A 24,372-nucleotide genomic window follows, 5' to 3' on the forward strand; every position below is an offset into this window, starting at 1 on the left:
TTAATAATACACAGGCGATTGTGGTCAATTAACAATTTGTAAATATGTATGGCAATTATTATTTTTTTCCAATATAATAATTTCCAATATATTAATTTTCCAATAAATTAGTTTCAAATCAAGCAAAAATACAAATAAATATATTAAATAAATTAATATGTACATAAATAATAATACGAAATGTACTGTGTTTAATAAAATATCGTACTATAATGTTGATTCAATGTTTAATATTTCAAGTACAATTCCAATAGTATCGATAAAATAATTCTATATATAGACGCCGCCTAATATTACGTGTCGTTCGCGCGATGCGTTGGGAAAAATCTCTAGCTAGAATCAGCAGCGCAGCGCCACGGTTCAGTCGCCGAAACTAAACGACGTCACGCGTGCGCTACCGCCATCTATCGGCCGGCCGCCATCGTCGCACACCTGCCTTCGCGCGACACGACCACCGACATTCGCCATCGCGCTCGCACCAGTGGCACGTATAAATAACCTAAAACGTCTGATCGTGAAACAACCAATCGTCCAAAATATTATTCTCACGATTATATCCACAGTGACATTAACAGTAAATGACAGTGTAGACGTGATATAATAAGAAGTTTTGGATTAAACCCGCAGTGATTTTGCCTTGTGATTTTATCAATAGAAAGTTTGTAAGGACAAATGATAGTTTTGGTGGGCTGTCGACGGGCAGCCCCCAAATATTGTGCCAGTATGTGGTGGTTTATATTTTTATGTGTGATTTACACTAAAACTATAACTGTGTTCGGTTCGAATATCACAGGAGCAGTATCTGGAAGTAAGTACAATTCATAAATATTAAGTTTAACAATTATTTCTTTAATTTTTTTCTCATTAACCAGTACGAAATACAATAATAGACGCATTGAATTGCATTCCAATATAACATCTCATTTAAACATTATACGTTATAACGGTTTAGTTACTTTTTAATAATTTCAAATCGTTCCCGGAATTGAAAACAACTGCAAATAAAATCATTTACAAAATGCTATCGAGCAGTATATATGTATTTACATACTTCTTTAACAGGTTTGTTACGTATGCACGTGGTCTTTTAGAATGTATATCATGTTTACATGATGTATATCATATGAATATAGCAAATCATTATACAGATATAGATAAGATAACCAATGTCACGCCATTTTTATATAGCTATTGTATTAGTCAGGCTTACACGCCATAAAAAGCGAATGGGTATAGGAAATAAGTCTATTGTACAATCTTTCTATCGGTGTTTCATTTTCTGTTTTGTTTGTAATATTAATAAATTTTTACTTAATTTAATTAGTGTATAATGGAACGTGTTAATAAATTCATATTATATGCTTGATATTTTAAAAATCGAATTTTAATATAAAAGATACAACTACAACAAAAGTCGACCTCGACAACTTCAACTTCGAATTGTAAACGTTTAGGTAATTAGGTATATTTTTCAAAACAAAAATAATTATATTCTTTTAACTTTTAATAAATATCACGTTTTAATATTAAGGTGACGTACCTTATAATAAATATAAATCCGCTTATAAGTTTAATAATAATAACAATAGATTTTAGGAAAATTATGTTAAAATTAAAAACGAATATAATTATAATATAATTATTATTATATTTAAATTATTATTAACGTTTTTATTAAACGATCATGTTTCTGAGGACTGACGCAAAAAATAAAATTGTAAGCATATTATTCCGAACCGTATTTTTCCGTAACCTACGAAGCTCGTAGTGTTACTAGTGCTATTATATAAAATAATACTACCATAACCATAACGTAATCATATTCATCTAATACTTACGAGAACATTTTAATTGTACCTTATTTTGAATAAGAAAATAAATTATACAATTATATTACGTTTAAAATACTAATAGAAGAATCGATAGACGAATATTGATAACTACAGGTTTTTTATTGGCCACGTTTTATATACTAAAAGATTATTTGATTAAAATTTCCTTGCAGTAATGTCATTTATTTTAAACATCGAAGGCCATTACGTATTGACATATGTACTTAAGCGCTGTCTGACATTACATTTCTAATGCGAGATCAATATGCTAGTAGTGAATCGATACTGGATCGAGTTACTAATGAAACATCGGTACGACTTCTAGGTGCTAAGTGTTCTGTTAATTATAATATCCGATACCGTTTCACTGCATTGTCTAGTCGAACCATTGTTCTGTCTAATCCAGTATTTAGTGAGATTTTTGATTGAAATACAATGCATTTTAAAATTGAAAATGTTTAAGCATTGCATACTTAATGTATTACTGTTGTTAATTTACTTATTTTATCAACGAACAACTTTATTTTTATTTAACACTATTATACGTACTATAAAAATAGAAATATTTATACAAAACATGTCAAAGAGGCAAGGCAAGCTTATCCCTTGAAGATATTTCTTCCAACACACCCAGATAGCAAGGAATGATAACATAGGCAGATAATTTATAAGTACACACAAAAAATTATAAATTAAATAGAAATATTAAACAGTGAAAATAAAATGAATGAATTTATAAGTATGAGTGAATGAATTTTCACTCTTTCTGAATTAGCAGGTATGTATATGATTTATTAAATGAAATAAAATAAAAAAAAAAGTTATGTCAGTTTTTATACTTCAATTGATCTTTACTGACGCAATTCGTCAGCAAATATAAATCAAATCAAAATTATTTATTCAATATTGAGAGCATTGTGTTTTTCATTGATTGTCAAAAAATAAAAACTATATTGTAATGACTTTGATAGATACCAGATTTAAATAAATTTAAATAAAAAATCATTTACTTCTGCCAAGATTAAATCATTCCTTTTTTTTGAGATATCTGCAACGTCAGAAATTCTGAAATCTATATAAACAATTATAAGATTGATTAAATATTTGAAGGTAGATAGGTAGTCTCGTACATACATCCGTGCCAAGCGGGAACAGAATCGTCTTCGTATAATGTATTTAAAACCGCCAATCACACGTAGTCAACAAAATAACACCCACAAAAAAAAAACTCGTACAATAACTGTTTATTTTTCGTATAGTTGTTTATTAAAGTGGGTTCTTATGAGCACTTTTGAATTTTAATTTAATGACGTAATTAAAATGTGGATATATCTACCATTATGTAATATAGAGAAAATCAGTGGTTACTCGTTTTCATCAATCATTTACATGTAATAATCATATACAATTCAATTTAAATATTCTGCATGAATAACGAATGAAAACTCGAAGCTTTTACGGAATCAATTTTTAATATTTAAGTGCAACGTGGTTAAGAAACATTTCAAAATACGAATGATATGACGTAATTATATTATAAATAGGAAAATAGGAATAAGTCGTATTGAGAAATAAATATTGACTCTGTATTAAAAATAAACAATATGATATAAAGTTTTATAATCCTTGATCATGGTCCATTATACATTAGCTCAAACCAGATCACCGCAATTCCAAGCATTGGTGCTTAGTGGTGGAAGATAAATAAGTGGGTGGTAACTACACAAACGGGTCTGAATGAAGCACCATCAGTACAATAAACCCGAGTCATTATCTGGAGTTTGAGTAAATTATTAGAAGCACGAATCATGCCTGTTAATGTCCTGTTCAACTAATAAGCTACGGTCTCTTCTCCTTTCAACGAAAAAGTTAGCTTATTTCATAACAATCTTCTGAGTGTTGGTAGATATACATGTGGCAAATATTCATCTAACACATGCAGATTTTGTTACGATATTTTCTTCACCGACCAGTACAAATACATCACATGGAAAATCCGTCGCACTTGCCCGTTCTTGAACTCGCAATCATCGTTTAAAGTTCGCGTGTTCTAACATTATCTTATTGCTGTAAGATTGTTTTATGAAAAATGATAACATATCTACAAACGCTTCCATAGAACATGATCGCGGACGCTGTCGGAATCTAATTTCTAAACATCAACTACGCAGTAGTTTATTAATGCCGCTGATCTCAGTAAACAGTAGCTTTAATATGTATCTAATCAAACAATTCTGTTCAAAGTCCTCATTTAAACAAAGTCTCAGTCGTTAATTTTCTACATTGGTCAATTAAAATACGTGCAACGAATACGTAAAACAAGATTGCATAAAGTGTTAAATTCAAGACAATTTACATACATGTAGCAATTATATGTATGACGGATTACATCGCATTGCCAAAATCCCAAAATAGAAATATAAACAACCGAAAGTAACGTAATACATGATTCCTGAAACGGTACGAAGTTCAGTGGATTTGTGTGGCACGACGCCAATTTAAAACGTGCTATTTCTGATTATCATATTGTAAATAATAACCAAATATCCTTTTGTTAACATGATGACGTTACGGAATTCTCTTCGGCTACGGAATGTTCAGTGACAAATTGGGTGGGCAAACGTTTCAACGCCGTTATGGCTGTCTCAATTTTGGCATTCCGCAGCTGACGCGACGACTATAAAATTTCCGTGGATGAAAAGAGTACAATCGCATTGTGTCGCTATGAAATGAGCTTTGTGTCCAAAGTGGGCGTCGTTATGTGAAAAATGGAGAAAGAATTGCGCTTGTCATACTTATTTTATTGAAGACACTGGTACTTTAGCCCTGAGTTAATTTGAGAGCCATTCGTCGCTCTAATATGAGGTATTAAATTTTTCAAAAAGGAAAAATTTGCTGCAATTGCTTATATGTATATTTATAACTGGTAAAATAGTTAGATTATCTGCTGCAATTGTTAAGGTTCTGTATTCGAATCGGGATGGGAAAAGTTTTTGATATTTTAAAATAAATTCTAAATCGTAGCTAAGGTTTTAGAAGGAGACTGGAAATGTCACAGGTCTTGACGCTAACTTAGTTAGTCTTGCCTAATCTATCTGATCGTATTGTAGGTTAATAATGCGCTTATAAGTGGTTTTCATTAATAAGCTTTATGAGCTATACTATATTTCAGAGTTATATAGATTTTCAATGACACTTATACTATATGGAGTCTCTTTGTTCGTATCGGATAGACAGAATAGGGGGAAGCGAGTGTACTTGCGTTGTCGCAAACATTCGTGCATATAATAATATCTCCTGCACATTTCAATAGTCTTAGTTTCAAAATGTCGCAATGGCCGAAATCAGACTGGGAAATTATTCAAAACACTCAAAAATATTTAAATATATATTTATAAGCTTACTAATTATATTTTACTTTTATCTCTAATAGTTTGACTTTACACAATCTGAGTTTATTATTTCTATGTTATAAAAAAATATGTTTTATTAATTGTCGTTTTTTTTTTTATTTGGGTAGCTATACAGGAAGAGAGGTTTTATTTTTTTTATTTATCATATTAAAAAAAAATACAACAATACATTTAAACGTTATGTTTCAAGGTTAAAATATTTAATGCACTTTTAATATAAGCATTTATAACTTGATATGATATTTCTTATGAACATCGATAATTAATAGATTAAGTAATTAAAAAAACTCATTCAGTAGATCAATAAATATAATTCTATAAAGTACACAAAATTGTGAAACGAATACGAAAAAAATACATTACGAGACGATCAAGTTTTTAATGTAATGCCTTTACCATAACCTTATACCGGAAGATGCGGTATCTATAAATATTTCTCGCGGTAAATAAAAAAACGAAAAATATAAATGATAAAGCGTTGCGCATGCCTTTCAAGGTAAATATAAATACCTGCAAAACAACATTATGTTGTTTTAGTTTTTTATTTGGCCTTTTAAAATGTGAACGCCTTATTTGAATTAATAAAAACTGTAAATAAACAAATAGAAAACAAAAAAGTTTGGTCGTTTTTCGTATTATTATTTGATGTATTTTTGTGTAGCCTAAAGAGCGTTACACAAATATTTACCTTTGGTGGTTATAACTATTGACAGACTCAACCAATTTTGGTGGCATCAAAACTAAACTAAAATATAAATCGGAATACATTCGTATTTTTTATTTACTTTGAAGATTAATCGAACGAACAAACATACAGATAAACAGAGTTACTTTCGCATTTATAACATTAGAACACATATTAGATAATTTTATAAATATTAGGAATTGACGCCTAATTAAATTTGATTTAATTTTTGGAGCTTATTCCAATACACAGAATGTTTCACTTGGTGGAAGGGCTATATGCCCGAGCTGGTACCACCCCCTCATTATATATTTCATTGCCAAGCAGCAACATTTAGTATGAGTGAGTGAGATAGATTAATTTGTGTTTCATATTCATCTTGTGCTCGGCGGTGAAGGAAAATACCGTGAGGAAACCTGCATGTGTGTAATTTCAACGAAATTCTGCCACATGTGTATCCACCAACCCGCATTGGAGCAGTGTGGTGGAATATGCTCAAACCTTCTCCTCAAAAAGGAGAGGAGGCCTTAGCCCAGCAGTGGGAAATTTACAGGCTGTGAATTTAAAAAATGTAATGAGTCAGCCAGTTACTACAGTCACATGACATGCCAATTCCCAAGGTTGCTCGCACAATGTCCATGGGAAGTGGTGACCACTTCCCATCAGGTAAATAAATACATCCAACACGTGCAGGTATTCTCGCAATATTTTCATTCATCGCCGAGCACGAGATAAATTATTATGATTATGTACAAAAACCACGTGACTACTCACTGATGCCTGGAATTGAACTCGAAATACGTTGTTATTGTTTTTATTTCCTTATGATTATTATACAAAGCTAGGGCCCTAAATTATTCGTTGCTATTTTTTCATATCTTTATTATAGGTACTTTTTCCTTCTCTCGAGATTAAAACTTTTTGATCAAAACACTTTTTGTTCGACTTCCAACATTGGTGTGTTTTATTGGCTTTAGTTCAACATTTCTTTCGGGCAAAGTTATTAATAATTATAAAGTAATTGTAGGTGTGTATTAACTTGGCATTAAGAATTTTTCCAAGCTTGGGAAGATATCCACTCATCACATTTTCTACAGCCACACAGCAATAAGTCAGTGGCTACAGGTATATAGGATGGTAACTCCGGAACGTAATTCCCAAGGTTGGTGGGTCGTTTACTATGAAATGGAACGTTAATATTTCTTGCAATGCCAATGGCTATAGGTGGCCAATTTAACAGTCTTGACTATTTTAAATAAAGCAAAATGTACCTACAGCTTTTGTACGAATAAATTGCAAAAATGTATTTAACCTTTATGTAGAATAATAATCGATGAGATGTAAGAAGTATGAAGTACTCTATGGAATGTTTTTAATGAATAAATTGATATTCAATGTACTCCAAATTTTAGTCAAGGTAACATTGATGAATCTTCAAAATATTTGCGCAAAGCATAAGAAGGTGACGAATGGCTTTTGATAACACTGTTATTTTAAGAGATAATAGTATAATGTACTATGTAAAATTTTAGCTTCTATACTTATTTTTTATTAATCTTTATGTACATAAGAATTATTTACATTGGAGTCTTGAACAAATATAGCAACAAAGTAAAAATAATAATTGGGGCATGAATGCTAACAGTACCCTCGTTGAATCGCAATTCTAATCTTCTGGGCGAAAAAGTGAATAAATTACAAATCAAGGTATGATCTTAAAAATGCCTTAAGTATTTAGAAAAAAATATTAGATTTTCAGCTAATATTTATCTTAAATTACACATTGTAAAGAAAATAAAATAAACTTTTATTTATTATAAAAACAACATAGATTTTTTTAATTAATATATATAAATACATTTAATGTGATTCCATATTTAAATGAGGATCATATTATTTACGGTTTGTATTATTAACATGTTAATAATAATAATAGTTAATTTTGTAAGGGTGGGTACACTACGATTGGTCTTTGAACTTTACAAACGGCGATCAATACATACCTACATCAAATCTCGCGTCAGGATTGGTTCTATATTTTAATACTGGAATATTCAAAAGGCAGTATATATACATGTTTAGAATTGTACATTTTGTTATTTCGTATCGAGTAAATAAAGCATCCAGATAGATCAACGGAGTTAAAGATCTCGGATTTCAATCCAGACAAGCCCAACATTGTGCTCGTAATATTAATCTCGTGATTACACTTTTTCTGTCATTACGATTTCATATGCAAAAGAAGAAAGCACATCGTTGTTTCACTGATTAACCTCTCAATAACATCTGTGGATTCGTTTTAATAAACGTTATAAATTTTTCTAAAAATACCGAAAGATAAGAAATTATAAATAAAATTAGAGTCCGTAAATAAATACTTCCTGTTTTTATTTGTACTAACTTGTTGTTGTTTTTTTTTTTCATATTTAAATGGGACCAAATTAAATATATAAATAGAAATGTATTACATAAATAAATAAACCAAATTTCAAATTTGGATTTCTGAGGCATCAAACAAAAAAAATTGAGAACCGATTGAGAACCTTCTTTTTTTTAAGTCAGTTAAAAATCGAACAATCATTGTCTAAATTATAAGTCAAGTTCTCCCTTATAGCTTACAATGTTGCCAGCTGGGCAGGTCTATAATGACGGTTCAATTAACTCTTCTGAACATTCCAATACGATATTCAACGTTGACCTCGATCTTGTATTGGACCATTGTCATTAAGCCTACTGTTACTATTCTATGATGATATTCGTAGATAGGCAGCTGTTCGATAAGCGAGGGTTAGAATGGGCACTGTTTGAAGCGAAAATAAAATGTGCACAATTTTCACCTTTCCTACAATAACAATAGGTTCGTCTTTAGTTTGCTTTCAGTTTTACATCAGTCGTTTGTTCGTGTAGCGGTCAATTGGTTTCCAACATCTATTAATTGTGAGCGCTTTGAATATTGTTTGTAAGTGTTGAAGTTTGAAACGCTGGTCGGTGCTTCCAAGAAGCGCAAAACACGAGCTTTGTTTTATCTTTATTCAAAGAAGTTTCTGAATATGTTCAGAAGCTCTTTTTGGAAGCTTTTATTGTACGAAGTGTTACATTAACAATGGTTAGGTTATTGTGACTTCAAAGTAATTGAAAGTGAATTGGACTAAATCAAATGTTTTGGTTTTTCGAATTAATCAATTTTTAAGGTTAGAATATAAAATATCCTAAATATTTGCTCTTGAATAAAATTTCTAGGTAAATCCTTTGTTCTTTAATTTATAATATATGACAGATATTAGTTTAGTATAAAAATATATATAACACGATGTCCTCATCCGACCACGAACTCATTTCTGCGTTCACGTTTAAGTTTTCAGCGAAACTTAAAAGGGGAATTATTTAGCCTTAATTAAAGGAACATATTCGAAAGCGTAAAAGGAAATTTTAGATAACGGCACGAGACAACAAGCATAGAGGATAAGCGTTTGGGGAAAATACACGCTTTTAGAAACGGAATTGTAAAAACGAGTGGAATTAAAAATTTCAGTTCAAATGCAGTAGTCGGATAACGTTCGCTTCTAAAGGGTTAATGGTAATGGGTGGCAAATATGAGTCTGACTAACTATGGTCGCTAGCACTGCGGTATAACGTCTACTTTATTTATACTAGCAAGGCATACGTTACAATGTCTCTTTAATTGTTAAACTATTATGATATGTATCATCTTCGATAGGTAATACTCTCAGTTTTGAGCAAACTATGACAATTGTCAATGCGATTTATTGTGACCCTTATTGCTATTGGTTGAAAGCATAAGTCAGCATTCCATCGTGATCAATATATTTCCTATTCTTCAAAATACTGACATACAATAATAACAGTGATTTTAAATTAATAATTTTATTCTGATTGAAGTCTTTTAGCATTGCATTTAAGTTGATGTGCTGCATAGTGGCGAATGATAACAAAATAATTGTTTTTTTTTTTTTTACATTATTGGTGATACGGTTTTGTGCAAACCCCTCTGTCTAGGTACCATCCAAACGTTACGTTACGGTATATTCTACTGCCAAGCAGCAATACTAATGCGCGCGCACAAGGGGCAAATTCACAAGGTCGGTTATGCATTTATGTTATACCAATACATACGTTAATATTTTTACGGTGGCTTTTATTAATATTGACAGTTCAAACTGTTTTTTTTTTGTAACGCAAGAACAGTTCATAAATTCACAAGCGTTGATATTAAACAGAACAGAAATAAAATAGCTTAACATCAAACAAGGAATAAAAGTAAAATATCACAAATGATTCTACGCGTTGAGTAACCAGAGATATGCCGTCACGCATACAATATTAAACAAAAGTATATGATGACAAATACAAAATGTACCCATGGAATAATCATCACCATAAAATTTAATGTTTGCGATAGATTTACTCACTCGAGAAGGCGTGCGTCTCCACGTTAAATGATCGGCGTGTGTTAGTACGAGTGACGTTAGTATTAACAGCATGTCTTAGTGTGCGTAGGGTGACGATACTTGTTAATGCATGCTGATAATTTTACTTGGAGGGGCACGCCTTAGTGAGTGAACATATCTATACCAAAATTAAATGCTGATTATGATTTTTGCATGTGTGCATTTTGTACTTGTCATCATAATATTCCTATGTCTGGTCATGTGTCTGGTTACTGAACACGTCAAAATCATTTGTGGTTTATATAACTGACATTCCTTGTTTGATGTTAAGCTATTTTATTAACGTTCTGTTTTAATATCAAGGTTTGGGAGTTTACTGATTGTTTTGCGTTACAAATTATTTACAATACTTTGATAGCATTAATAATTTGGTTTCTGCGATCGTATGATTAATGATTTAAGACGCAAACGATCCAGTAAGATTCTAATTAGCTTTCAGCGAACTACGTTTAAACATAACTACAGTAAATTTATTAATAATGCCTTCAGCTTAGTATTAATTCCTAAAGATGTATTCTAAATAATTTCGTAACTTCAAACATTAATTTAAATATGATTACTTATATTTTTACTTGATGTTAGGGCTTTGTGCAAGCCCGTCTGGGTAGGTACCACCCACTCATCAGATATTATACCGCCAAATAGCAGTACCCAGTATTGTTGTGTTCCAGTTTGAAGGGTGAGTGAGCCAGTGTAACTACAGGCACAAGGGACATAACGTCTTCGTTCCCAAGGTTGGTGGCGCATTGGTGATATAAGGAATGGTTAATATTTCTTACAGCGCCATTTTCTGTGGGCGGTGGTGACTACTTACCACCAGGTGGCCGATTTGCTCGTCCGCTTACCGATACCATAAAAAAAATTAAGTTATTCACTAAATACTCTACATTTTTTTGTTTGTATGAATTTAGTTAAAAATAAATATATACTAAAATTATTGATATTGAGCATTCGCACAGTGATAGCTTTTATTTTCTGATATTAGGTTACAATGTAAATATTTTATGCTTATTTTAGTGCAAAGATTTAATGGTTGATCGATGAGGTGTTTAATTAAAATATTTGATGTTATAGTTTTATAAATGTATTCATACATCATTCACATCCATGCCAGAGGCAAAGTTAAAAAAGTCAAACTACAAAATGCACCATGTCAGGTGGTTTGTTTATTTTTAAATTTTACTTATACTAATATTATAAATGCGTAAGTTACTCTGTCTGTTACCTCTTCACGCTTAAACTGCTGAAACGATTTATATGAATTTTGTTATAGAGATAGTTTGAGTCCCGGGGATATAGGCTACTTTTTTAATTCATCATTCCATGGTGGTAAAATGGGGTGATGGTTTGTATTGTATAGATAAAGTTTAATAAATGTCGCGCGTGTAAAGCCGCAGGTTCAGCTTGTATAATATGAATCAAAGGCAAGTGTTCTGAACTGTGTAATCTTAGACTAGTTTAACTTAAATTAGACGTATTTAACAATTTACCATTTATAAACTGCAACTATGCATCATTTTTACACATGAATAGAGAATTTTACTCGTATAGAATTCGAGAGGTGAGTCAGGATTAGATTAAAGTGTCAAACTGTGTTCAACTGGTTTACGTTTTTAACAAAACATTGCGCAGCTGTTAGCGGGTTTCTATTCATACCCTCAGGTATTGTGCCGCAGATTATATAAAGCTTTTAAAAAACTCGAGCTACATACAAAACAAAATATAAGTATTGAACACGTTTTTTATATCTCAGTGAAACTATTTTTATTGAAAGTAAATTATTCATTTGTAAGGCGGAACATTTTACTGACTTTTGTTATTCGAAACTTTACAAAATTACAGGTTTTTTTTTGTTGTTAAGTATTCGTTCAATGTAGTTTTATTTTTTATCTAATTAAAATCAGTTTCGAAAATATAAATAAACATATCAAATTATTGTATTTTTAATGTCCGTCAAATTAATATTTATTTTCAATAGTGTTGCACAGAATTGCATCCAAAACATTTTTTCAAAAAATAAGTAAGGCTCGATAATTAATATTGAATGATGTGATCAAATCCTATGACTCCTAAACGTCATTTACACTGGTCACTTAAAATATTCATTTTGGAATCATCAAAATTAATATTAATAAAAGTATCTACATCCACAGCCATTTTGTTTCACCCATATTGTAGAGTACAGATAAAACGTCATTCTCCAAACAAACACAGAAAACGCAGTAAAGAAATAAACAAATAGTTCGTTAATTTTCGATCCATTCGCAATTTAGTTGATAATAAAACCACATAAATGAAAGAAAATATGTAAACAAAAATAATTTATTCTGAATAATTTCACTCCGCGTGATTCACTTTGGTTGAACAAAAGTGATACAGTGTAAGCCTAGCTTTATATGTATTGTTGCGTTCATCATTTATCAAAGGAATATACTAACGCTTTCGCGCTGGATAATCAAAATATTGACATATTCTACCGCCAAACAGGAATACTTGATATTGTTATGTTCCAGTTTGAAGGGTGAGTGAGCCAGTGTAACTACAGACATGTAAGGAATGTTAGTTTTTCTTACAATACCAGTGTCTAGAGGCTTTGGTGTCCATTTTATATTAGATGGCTCATTTACCAGACTGCAACAAAATGTTCTGTAACTTTTCGTATTTTAATTTATACGTTTAAATGCTAAATCCAAGTAATTATTATTTTTCTTAATTTTTTATTACTCATTTTTATTTACTCACGATTCCCCTTAACAGATTAACATTAAGACACATTTTTTACATTACATATTACATAGGCAGGATATTGTTTGGCCATTAATAATAAATTAATTAAAAATGGAACAGGTTTTTGTGTTACCGTTAAAAAGAATTAAACATAAGAGTAGAAATAAAAAAATTCAAATAAAATAAAATAATAATAAAAACAGAAATGCAATTGATTTGATGTTTTTAATTTTTCATAATGTGTTTTATATAATATAACTATTATTACTTCTGTTGAGTGTTCTAAATAAATAGATATACGTTTTACACATTTTTTTCTTAAAATAATAACGTCGTATTTCGACCAATGGGCGAATACTCGTTAAAGTAATTATCTCTTTCGCTTCGGTTATATTTTTCACAAAAAAAATTAAATAGAAAAATTCACTTCAGCCAAAACTACTGGATAGTTTTAAAGGGGAACGTTAAAGTATTTCCGTCAATTCAAAAAGATTGTTAGAGGTACTGATTGGACGTGTTGCGTTTGTAGTATTTCAATTACCTTTGTGCAAGAATTTTTTTCATCGGGACGCATATATTTCCATTTTTGTGTAGCACGAGCAAACCAAAAAAATGGTATACTTTATTAAAATATTCTGCTTCTGTTTAAGTAAAAAGTATTTCTGTTCTTTTTATGTCTTTACGCATGTCAATATTAATGTTGTCGCACAAATTTTTATTGTTTACTATAAAAAAGGGAATTAAACTTATATTATATATATTATATATGTGTATATAAAACAAATTTTGACGGCATACCGTAGTAATATTTATTATAATATACATATTTATATTTCTATTTAAAAAAGAAAAGTAAATAAAAACATTTTTTAAACCCGACGTAACTACAAAGTGCAATTTATTGTTCTAGATAGAAATTACTATTTCTCTCTAACTAAATTGAATTTAAATTCTAATATCAAAATCATTAACAATCTTATTGAAAAATCGATTTACAGAACTAAGTGTACTTTTTAGTAGTTATCATTTTTTTTGTTCATTAATATAACCATTTTAAAATGGTAAAAAATAATATGATCAAAACAAAAAATTATATGCCACAATTCTATATATTAAAATATACTCTATCCGGTTCATCCAGTAAGCTCTTATAAATACTGAAATGTCATTGTGTAGACTTATAATTACTGATTATAAAATGTATCGTTGCGGAATATATAAGAATGTTATGTACATATAAATATTTATTATTTATTATTTAGTAGTTCATAAATAATTAAAATAAGCATTAAATTGTACTTAAAAATTTGTACTTAACAGCACTGTAAACTACAATATGTAATTGAATTTAATTTTGCGGAACCAATATTTCGACTTTAATGAATAATAATTCATTAATTAAACTCAGCTTATAAACATAATATTTCGTTTAATAATCCGAGGAATGAATTATTTATAATATTTATAAATTTATATTTAATTTCACAATGTTACCGTCATTTAATACTAATTATCAATAGAAAAAATATTAAATATCTGGTCATGAGTTCTTTGAGCGTTATTTACACGTGGGATAAACTACGTAGATGTAGACCAAGCTTTTTTTTTACTTGTAAAAGGATAATGATAATACCAGATGGTGCCTTTTTAAGCAATCTTTCCATAATGTAAGTTATTTTATTTATGTCATTATGGAGAAAAAGGGAGTGTGATTTATTTTAAGCTTTTGCTTATATATTTATTATTTAATACATTAAAACAAAGTTGCTTGCCGCCGTCTGTGCGCTTAGATCTTTTAAACTACGCAACGGATTTTTATGCGATTTTCATCAATAAACCTGTTGTTTGGCGGTAGAATATCTGATGAGTGGGTGGTACCTACCCAGATGGGCTAGCACATATCTCTACCACCAAGTGTCAGGTACATAGTTAATTATTATTAACTTTCAACGAAGGTCACTTTTTATACCCAATATCTGACTACCAACCAGTTAAACGCGAGTAAAGCCGCAGGTGACATTAAGTTCCTTTTATATATCTACGATTTGCGAGATTACGTTTCTGACTTGCCAAATAGTTATGGAAGAAAAATGAATTCCATGTATTAGCAAAAGAAAAGTTTTAATGAGAAAAGTTAACAAATATTTCAAAGCGAAATTGAGACTATACAATTATTCTTTTGTTAAATGTTTTAACGGAAATAAAACATTGGTTTCTTCATTGACTTACCTATATAACTCTACTGGGTTGTATAAATCTACCTACTTACGAAGGCGCGGGTCGCCACGTTAAAATATTTGCTTGCATTATAACAAATATAGTATAATTTGTATTTATTTTTATCTTTATTGTTATAATACTCATCTCACGCACACTAAGACATTTTTGATGAACGGGCGTCACTCGCACTAATGGACGTTGATATTTAACGTGGATAATAAAGAGATATAGAAATCATTAATCATACTTAGATCGGAAAAGGCTATAGAGCCTATTCCAATCTTAGATTTACGCATTTCATGCGATTTTCGAAATGCTCATCTATGTTGTGCACAACTATGATTATTTGATTAATATATCTTTATTTATAATACAACACTGTTACACTTAACTACTTATATCAAATTTAATTTAACTTCCAAATTTCCGATAGCAGGTTCATCGAACTACGTCGTTTTTCGAATAATGAATATCGTAGATCAAACATCAAAATCCAACTCTTGAACAATGATACCTGTCTGTACCTGATTATACGACCAGTAGGCAATAAATACTTATCGTAAATTAGTTATCAGAGATATAAATAAAAATGAAGCTTAAATGCATGGAAGACTGAAAAAAGTAAATATGTCTACAGAGAGACCTGAATGGAGACTTTAAGACATCGCAGTCGGTCAAGGTTAGCAGCCGAGATGACTGTAGCTAGAGCCCGCCAATCTAAACTGTCATCTCAATGGGAAGCCACCGCTGAGATTCACGTGCTTTATTTACTTTTGTCTATAATTTTCATGTTCGGTGGTGGAGGAAAATATTGCGCGAAAACCTGCACGTGTCGAAATAAATTCTGCATTGGAGCATCAGGAGAATGAGCTCTAAGCTTCTTTATATGGAGAGCTCCTTTATAGTTTTCTGATACGTACAATAGAGTGTTAAATAAATGAGGAAGAAATATCTAGAAGTATCTTTACAGTAAACCGCGATGATCCAGTGGTTAGAACGCGTGCGTCACAACCGATTGTGGCTTCTAACCCAGGCAGGCAGGCACCATTGAATTTTCATTTGCTTAAAAAACGTAAATCGCTTAAAATTCATCTTGTGCTCGGTGGTGAAGAAAAACATCGTGAGGAAAGCTGAATTTGTCTAATTATGTCATATGTGATGTTATTTTCTTGCAAAATGTGATTGAAAATGGTTTCGATTTATACATTACCTAAAATAATTCTATGGAAAAATCTGTTTCCTTTCTCTCCTGGGTAACTCCACAATGATCTGTTCGCGAATGTCACCCGACTTATTCATGACAGTTCAAAAGTATATTTCAGTTTCTTTAGTTTTTAACAGATTTCAAAAAGGAGAATGTTTGGGCGTTATTCCATCGTATACAGATTTTTAAAAGTATTTTTTTATCAAAAGCGTTTATTGGAAAATGGTCCCATTTAAATTTCGTGAAGATCTGATGATAAGTTTCGGAGTCTGCTATATTATTGTTATACGCTATTGAATTAGTTTTTTTATTTATTAAAATAATTTTATTGTAATAAAATATTACCTTCTATACAAATAAAATAAAACCAAAACGAAATAAACTAGAATCAAAGCAAGCTGAAAATGCAGACGGACCGAAAATGAGCAACTAACGAGAATAGTTAAACGGACCTGTAATTTGCATACAAATTGGCTTTTAGGGATAAACGCTCCATTTGTATTCAACCACAGGACCCTCGCTCAGTGGCTGAGGAGCATTTATCCAGTTTCCGATTTGAATCGGCCGCAGTATCATCTGCTTATCCACATTGCCTCGGAGAAGTTACGTGCCCCTTTGATGCGGATTTACAAATTAAATGTACTACGCGGAACTCCCTAATACAACTTCCAACTCAGATACTTTGCTACAAGTTACTTTACGTAGTAATGGAAATGTGTGCCATTTTCATTACTAACGTAAAGTAACACAACACACTTCACACGTTTAAAAGTAATCGCTGGAAACGAGACTGTTTTGAAGCTTATTGCTTGCTGATTGGTGGATACGGAATATGATTTGATGCGTGTAAATTTCCTCAATTTGTTTTTTTTTCACACCTGACACGAGAATTCAAAACAAAGATTAAGTACATGAAAACTGCTTGTGCATGGCCGAGTTTTAAAAAGGGGTCTCTAATATAATATTATATATGGAAATATATTATGCTTCTTGAGACAAACGTGTCTTGTCATGACTATTTATCACGGTGAATTAACAAGGTGAAGAAATAGCCTCATTGGTGTAGTGGCTAGACTTAAGAGTTCAAACTGTAGGTCGGGCCGGTACAAAGTTTTGGCTTTTTCTATCGAAAGATCAAGAAGTTGGAAGTGTGTAGACTTCGTGCCTCGGAAAAGTCCTGCGCCTGAACTCTTTGCCGTCCCTTCAGCTGAGAGCTATGGGATAGAAAGTGCACCTGTGTTTGCGAATACACTTTTGCACTATAATAGGTCCTGCATAGTTGACTGGTCTCTTTTGAAATTGGCCGACGTGACTGAAATCAATTAGGACGACATCATCTCGTTAAAAGAACCTTTAATTCTGAAATGCCCTCCTCATTCTCCTCATAATATTAAATGAGTTATTATGATAAACAATACGTTATAATTTAAGTCGACGAAAATATTATCAATTATTTTCGCAACAGAAGTAAGGTAAGCTTCATATTGTATACAAGGTTTTATAACTACATTTTTATAAATTTTAAGCAAATTCTTTTAAGTTTGTTAAGAGATGAGGCCTAGCTGGGAGGTTATGTCGACTATAATTAATTACTCTGGTTCACTCACCCTTGAAAGCAATTGGTGTTTGGCGGTAGAATATCTAATGAGGGGATTGTATTCATCCATCTGCCCTACATTAAACTCTACATCCAGTACAGCTATAACTTACACTGGAAAAAAATAAAATACTTAAATGAAGTATATTAATTAAATCCATAATCCATTTTTTTCAGGTTCAGGTCAATCAGGTTTTACGATATCGATTCATTTGAACTAACTTGGGTTTAATCCTCTCATATAAAAGTATTGTAAATATTTATCCAATATTTTAAATAATTAGGTATTTAATATGAAACCAAAACTTACGATTATTACAGATTTTTATTTTCATTATTTTATTTAAAATAACGAACACAATGCTACTATAAGTTTTACAAGATGCTGTTCCATTTATTTTATGTAAATAACTTCTAAAAAAATTTAATTATCTTAAAATTCAAAAAAGCCACCGTAGATCACGAAAAATCAAATTATCAAAAGTCAATGCCGGGAACCGTGGAAATTTTTAAGTAATTTGATTTTTCAAGTACATTCAAGCGGTTTTTAATTAAATTCGAAGCTGATATAATTAAAACGGCCATTTCCAAAGTTTAGACTTTTAATTTAATTTAATATCTAGAATGATAGGATTTAATTAAAAAAAACAGTTAAAATTACTGTAATCATGAAAAATAAAAAGTAACTCAGAACAGGAAGAGATAAGAACTTATTAAATTAATTTAATACTTTAAGTTTTAGAGTAACCGAATAGGGAAGACCTTTAAGTAACTCGTTGCAAGTGGAAATTATTAAATTGATTTCAATTGACACCGGCATATTCCAAACAGTTTCATTAAGTAAATTGTTTAAAACTATTTTGGTAGTACGAAAATGCTTTTGCATTTCATCTTTAAAGTAGTGCTGATGCGACACTTCTGTTTCTGTAAGAAATAAATTTAACATCTTGTTAATAATAGTTAACTACGTATCTTACACTTGGGTAGGTACCACTTACTTATCAGATATTCTACCGTCAAACAGCAGTACTCAGTATTTTAGTGTTCCAGTTTGAACGGGGAGTGAGTCAGTGGAACTACAGTCCCAAGTGACATAACATCTTAGTTTGTGGTGTAAGAATTGGTTAATTTTTTACAGCGTCATGTTCTATGGGTAGTGGTGATTACTTACCATCTGGTGGTCCATCTTCAAGTGATGTGTTAATGATTGAGTAATGACTGCTTTTTTACTTGTTAGTGTTTAAAAAAATAGAGTTGTTTTTAATGTAAATTTAAAGAAATATCTTCGATAAGTCACCAAGTAGATTTTTTTTTTAAATCTTGAATTTTAAAAATAATATATAAACAATAGTGACTAAAAATGTAACTGATACTACCGTATTTTAGGTAGTTCCTCTAGAGGAAACTTCAGTGGAATCCTCATTTATCGTCCCTGAAAGGAAGACTCAGATCCGCAGCAAACGCGGTTAGAAAAGTTAGACAACTAACTGATGTTGATACTGTTCGATTGTAGGTACACTTTTGTTTTTATCGTAGTAATCTTGGAACTCGAGAATTTTGGTTTGGTTTGTTTGTAATTGAGTGGGTCTGGTGACTTACATTTGCTTCACAATATGTTTACAATAATATAAATGTTATTGAAATAAATAGTGACTATCACAGTATAGACACGAGGAAGAAAGGTAAATTTATTTCGTCTCCGACTTATCAGTCAATACATCCTTCCTGGGGCAGGGAAACCGAATAAGTTCCTATTAGTAAATTTAAATATCGTGTCAAAAAATACTACTTGAATTAAGAATGTTTTATTTATAAGATTTAGGTTGCATGTGTGTGTGCATGCTTAAATATGACTCTCCACAGAGACTTTGTCAATTTATATAATTATTACTACAGAAATCTGCTTAGATAATCACGATTAAATTGCATGCAAAAATTTAAAAACAAAGTAAGATAAACCACTTTGACAAAAAATGCCTGCTTGTTATTATTGTGATACAAATTGTTTGTAATATTCAGGTCAACTAATATTTGTTTTAAATAGCTTTCAAAATTGATATACTTGATATTGGGCGATATGTTTTGCGTCAGCAGCATTATTATGAATTGATCTATGAATGTTCATGCTTTTGTCGTAATAATCCTTTTATACTATGTATCAACTGGATTAAGATGGAGGTTGAATTCAGTTCATAAATACGCAATACTCTTCTCCACCAGTTCTAATGTAAACGAGCTCTTCCGAGCTATTCGATTGAAGTCATCATTAGTCGTAAGTATAACTCCCCTGAGAGGCATGCCATTATTCCAGCCGCATTAAGCTTTCTTCTTATGGTATTAGGGGTCGTTGTCACTAGTTAGACTTCCCGAAGCTTAGCTCTTATTTAAGAATAAGTCGTTGTACGATGTTATATAACGGTGGTCTGAATAAGTCTGCCTTCGTTCGTCGGTTTTTGCAACTTCAAAAGGTTTCGTATAATGATGTCCCTCTTCAATTGGTGGTTATAATTTTATGGACATTAGAACTTGTATTGAAAAGGTGTATGTTTACTACTGTTTATTTTATTTTTCTGCCACTAAATTTATCTTAAATAAAATAAACTTAACAAATATAATCTATTTTTTTACTATATCTACTCTTAGTCGTCTCACGCACACTGGAACATCTCGTAATAAACAAGCGTCATCCACATAAATGCACGCCAATATTAATAATAATTAAACACGGAGGAGCGCGCCTTTGTGAGGCGTTATTAAATTTCTGTTGTGTGAAAACATTTTTGGTTCTTACGCAATATGAAATAAAAGTCAAATAAATCATGAATTCAAATCAAATTATCACTTTTTAAACCAAACTCCAAACATTGTAATGCCTAAGAATTTTAGTAACTATTGAGTTTAACATTTCGTTTAAGGTAAAACACACTCTCAAAAAATGCTCAGGTCAGGTTCGTTTGTAATAAGTCTGGCGATGAAAATCGGATTTCGCTAGGAATTTTTTAGACATTCTCGAAAAGTTATCATAACTACAAAGCCAGCTTTTGGAAGCTTTAATTTCTGGACTATTTTACTACCTCCGGACTTGTTATTATAAAATTGAAGTGGCGTTTTTGTTCTGATATAATACGATGCAAGTTTTTTGAAATTTAGTTAACATTTTAATTTTTTAGTAAATTTTATCAAAAATAAGTTGTTATATATGTTTGTGATGTGGTTTGTGATGACGATACGATACGATGGCCTCGCCTAAAGTCACTGTTTTTTTGGCATGTACTTGGTTCAAGCCCGTCTGGGTACCAGCCACTCATCAGTTATTCTGTCGCCAAGCAGCAATACTTGGTTTTGTTGTGTTTCGGTTTGAAGGGTGAGTGAGCCAGTGTAACTACAGGGACATAACATCTTAGTTCCTAAGTTGGATGGTGCTTTGGCGATGGTGATCACTGAAAATCAGGTGGCCCATTTGCCGGTTATATAAAATATTACATTAAAAAGAAAGTTCATGTCGGATCGACATCTGTAGAGGTATTCAAAACTCGGAACTCATCGCAGAACACGAGCGTGAAATGTCGACAATGTAATATGTGACAATAACTTTAATAGTAACCAAATATATAGGAATACATGTATCAAAATGGCGTATCACCGTAAGTCTGTTGTCAACATTTCACGAGTTAGATACGAAATAAATTCTTACACAATCTCGCTGCCGATCGTACTTTGGTATCGAGCACTTTAGTACTACTACACAATAATATATCCTGATAAAGATCCTGAAAGGAGACTTCCTTTGAAAATGTGAAGGGGGCTTGGATACATGTGTTTTGATTTCTTAAAAATGTTTAATGATTTCGATCGGTTAGCTTTGGTCAGCTTGGGTAGGCAGTTTTTAGAAATGACAAATCAATTAGTTAAGGATTGATAGATCAGCTATTGCGATACTAAACTAGTGCTTGTTTATGGGTATTGATTACGAAAGTCGTTTTATCTTCATCGATATATGTAATAAAATGGTTACATTTAAGTACGTACTTGCAATTTAAGTCTCATCGCGTCCAAAGAATGTAAATGAATCACTTTATTTTTGTCTTCAAACTGCATTACTGATCCTAATTTTAAGTAACGATTGAAAAAATATTATTTAAGTTGGTACGTAACTTAAGTACCAACTTAATAATTGGTAACTGTCAACATAATCAATATGTTCTGTAAAATTGAAAAAAATTACACCACGCTGAGTAAGCATATTCTTGCACGTTGGCTATGCACTTAACAGCCAGCTATGTCCCCAATAGCTAAACGATTTGCTCTCAATGTGTGACACGAGGGCCCTCTCCAGAGATTGGACGCCAGTGCGGTCGCGTCCATCACTAGCCGTCATGCGCTTAACTAGAGCACCCTCAAACATAATTTAATGAATTTATATTAGTGTCCCTCTTGCCGTCGCATTTTCGTGTTCAATAAGTCAAAAAGATATGCAATAAATTGAATAAGTTCAAATGTGTAATCCAATATTTTAAAATTATTTTGGCGGACGAATTTCAAAAGCTATTATCTGAATTCTGGGAACATCGATATTTAATCGGCCATTCCAGACTACAGAGATGCTTTTAAATGGTACTGAATTGTATTTTTAAGCTGTGTAAAAATGGTAACGTATTAAATATTATACATACATATATCATATGAAATATATATTTGTGTAAGCAAAACTTGGACTATTTAAAAATAAAATCTAATTTTTATAATATTGTACTCAAGCAAAGTCCATTTCGATAATCACTACTATATAATTAAAACATAAAAATCATATATATTATATGAGATAGGATGAAAATTTATATTAAAATAGCAGATTATTTGTATTGAAATTAGTTTGTACAATAATCCACATAGATATGACGTTTACATACATATATCGCTGCGTACACGTCATGCACCGTTTACAGTACATGACGCGTAAGTAGTATAGTTTCACTTATGTTTAAATAATTGAGACTAGTGGGTCTCCGGCGAAACTTCGCGATTATTCAAAAGATTTTTTAAGAATTTCGAAGCCTTTGACAAGTTTTATTTTAACAGTATTTAAAACGGGATATTTATCATGTTTTTTATTTTTATTTGGTGGAGCTCGATATTTCGACATTATCTACGAATGTCTTGTTCACGAGACTGACGTTTGCGGGTAGATGTTGACGGCATTAGAAGTGTCCATATCGGACTACCTCCTTTCTCGTACGTTTGCTGCGTAAACACTGGTTACCACTACCACTACCATCGAGCTCCAACTAAAAGCACCAAATAAAAATAAAAAACATGGTAAATATCCCGTTTTAAATACTGTTAGTAATAAAAATAACCATGTTAATTTAAAATCTTATATAAGTTTTATTTTGATTTCATTTCATTGTAAACATCAAGTCACTCATCTTCATTTGGCGCCAAAATGATGAAACTTTATTTAAATGAAATTTTTCATGTCAAATAGTATACATTAGTAGAAGTACGATAATAATTCACTTTAATTTTGTTAACTTTTTTTTCTTATACTCTAACGGACCAGTAACCTTTTTTCCGGGCTCTAAAATTAGTTATTTTTTTAATTGTAACAATTTAGTAAATTGCAGTCAAGATTCCTCTTTATTTTTCTGCACATTTACGACTGAAGCTCTGCAAAATGAGACCATAACCGATTTTTGCCAGCCATCGTCCCATAATCACTGGGACAAAATCGCCTTACGCTATTCATATATAAGATGACTGTTTGTATTCGAAATTATTATTGTGACTTCTTAAATTCACAAAACACAATTCAAAAACAGAACAATTGAAGTAAATGTCACAAAAGTTTTATTAACACGATTCCGATCAATGATCCGTTTTTTTTGGAGGGCTTTTGTTAGGAGGGCTTACAAAAGGATATTTAGGATATACGTTCGATCTCATTCTTCTTGCTTACAGTTGTGATGTATAGGACTTCGATGGGCAACTTCCTTATTCTATATTGTACTGGGTTTGAAAGTATGGCCAACTTTAGTAAAACGATATATTGCGGACGACAAGAGAGGTTTTGATAGGCCTTTCGTTTGAGGAAAATCAAGTGAAACGATCGTAGTCCTACATATTCTAACTTCCAAGTTATGGGTTAGAATTATACTACTTTTTATTATAAGTAATTGGGTTAGCAGAATGGGTCCGGTTTGAAAAGTGAGTGAGCCAGTAAGTGCA

The 24,372-nt window shown here is 31.3% G+C and overlaps 1 protein-coding gene across 12 annotated transcripts in view; it reads left to right on the plus strand.

Moving 5' to 3' along the window:
- The first annotated feature begins 376 nt into the window (after window positions 1-376).
- Window positions 377-24,372, plus strand: part of LOC113399771 (low-density lipoprotein receptor-like) — a 223,744-nt gene continuing 199,748 nt past the window's right edge. For 2 of the 12 annotated variants that reach the window (XM_064215031.1, XM_064215055.1), the window contains exon 1: window positions 377-808. In XM_064215031.1, the coding sequence (XP_064071101.1) occupies window positions 673-808 (136 nt within the window). In that variant the 5' untranslated portion in view covers window positions 377-672. The remainder of the gene's footprint in view (window positions 809-24,372) is intronic. The other 10 variants (XR_003369012.2, XM_064215026.1, XM_026639008.2 and 7 more) reach the window with 7 other exon arrangements.

This window comes from Vanessa tameamea, chromosome 2 (assembly GCF_037043105.1).
Source record: "Vanessa tameamea isolate UH-Manoa-2023 chromosome 2, ilVanTame1 primary haplotype, whole genome shotgun sequence".
NCBI classification, from domain to species: Eukaryota; Metazoa; Arthropoda; class Insecta; order Lepidoptera; family Nymphalidae; genus Vanessa; species Vanessa tameamea.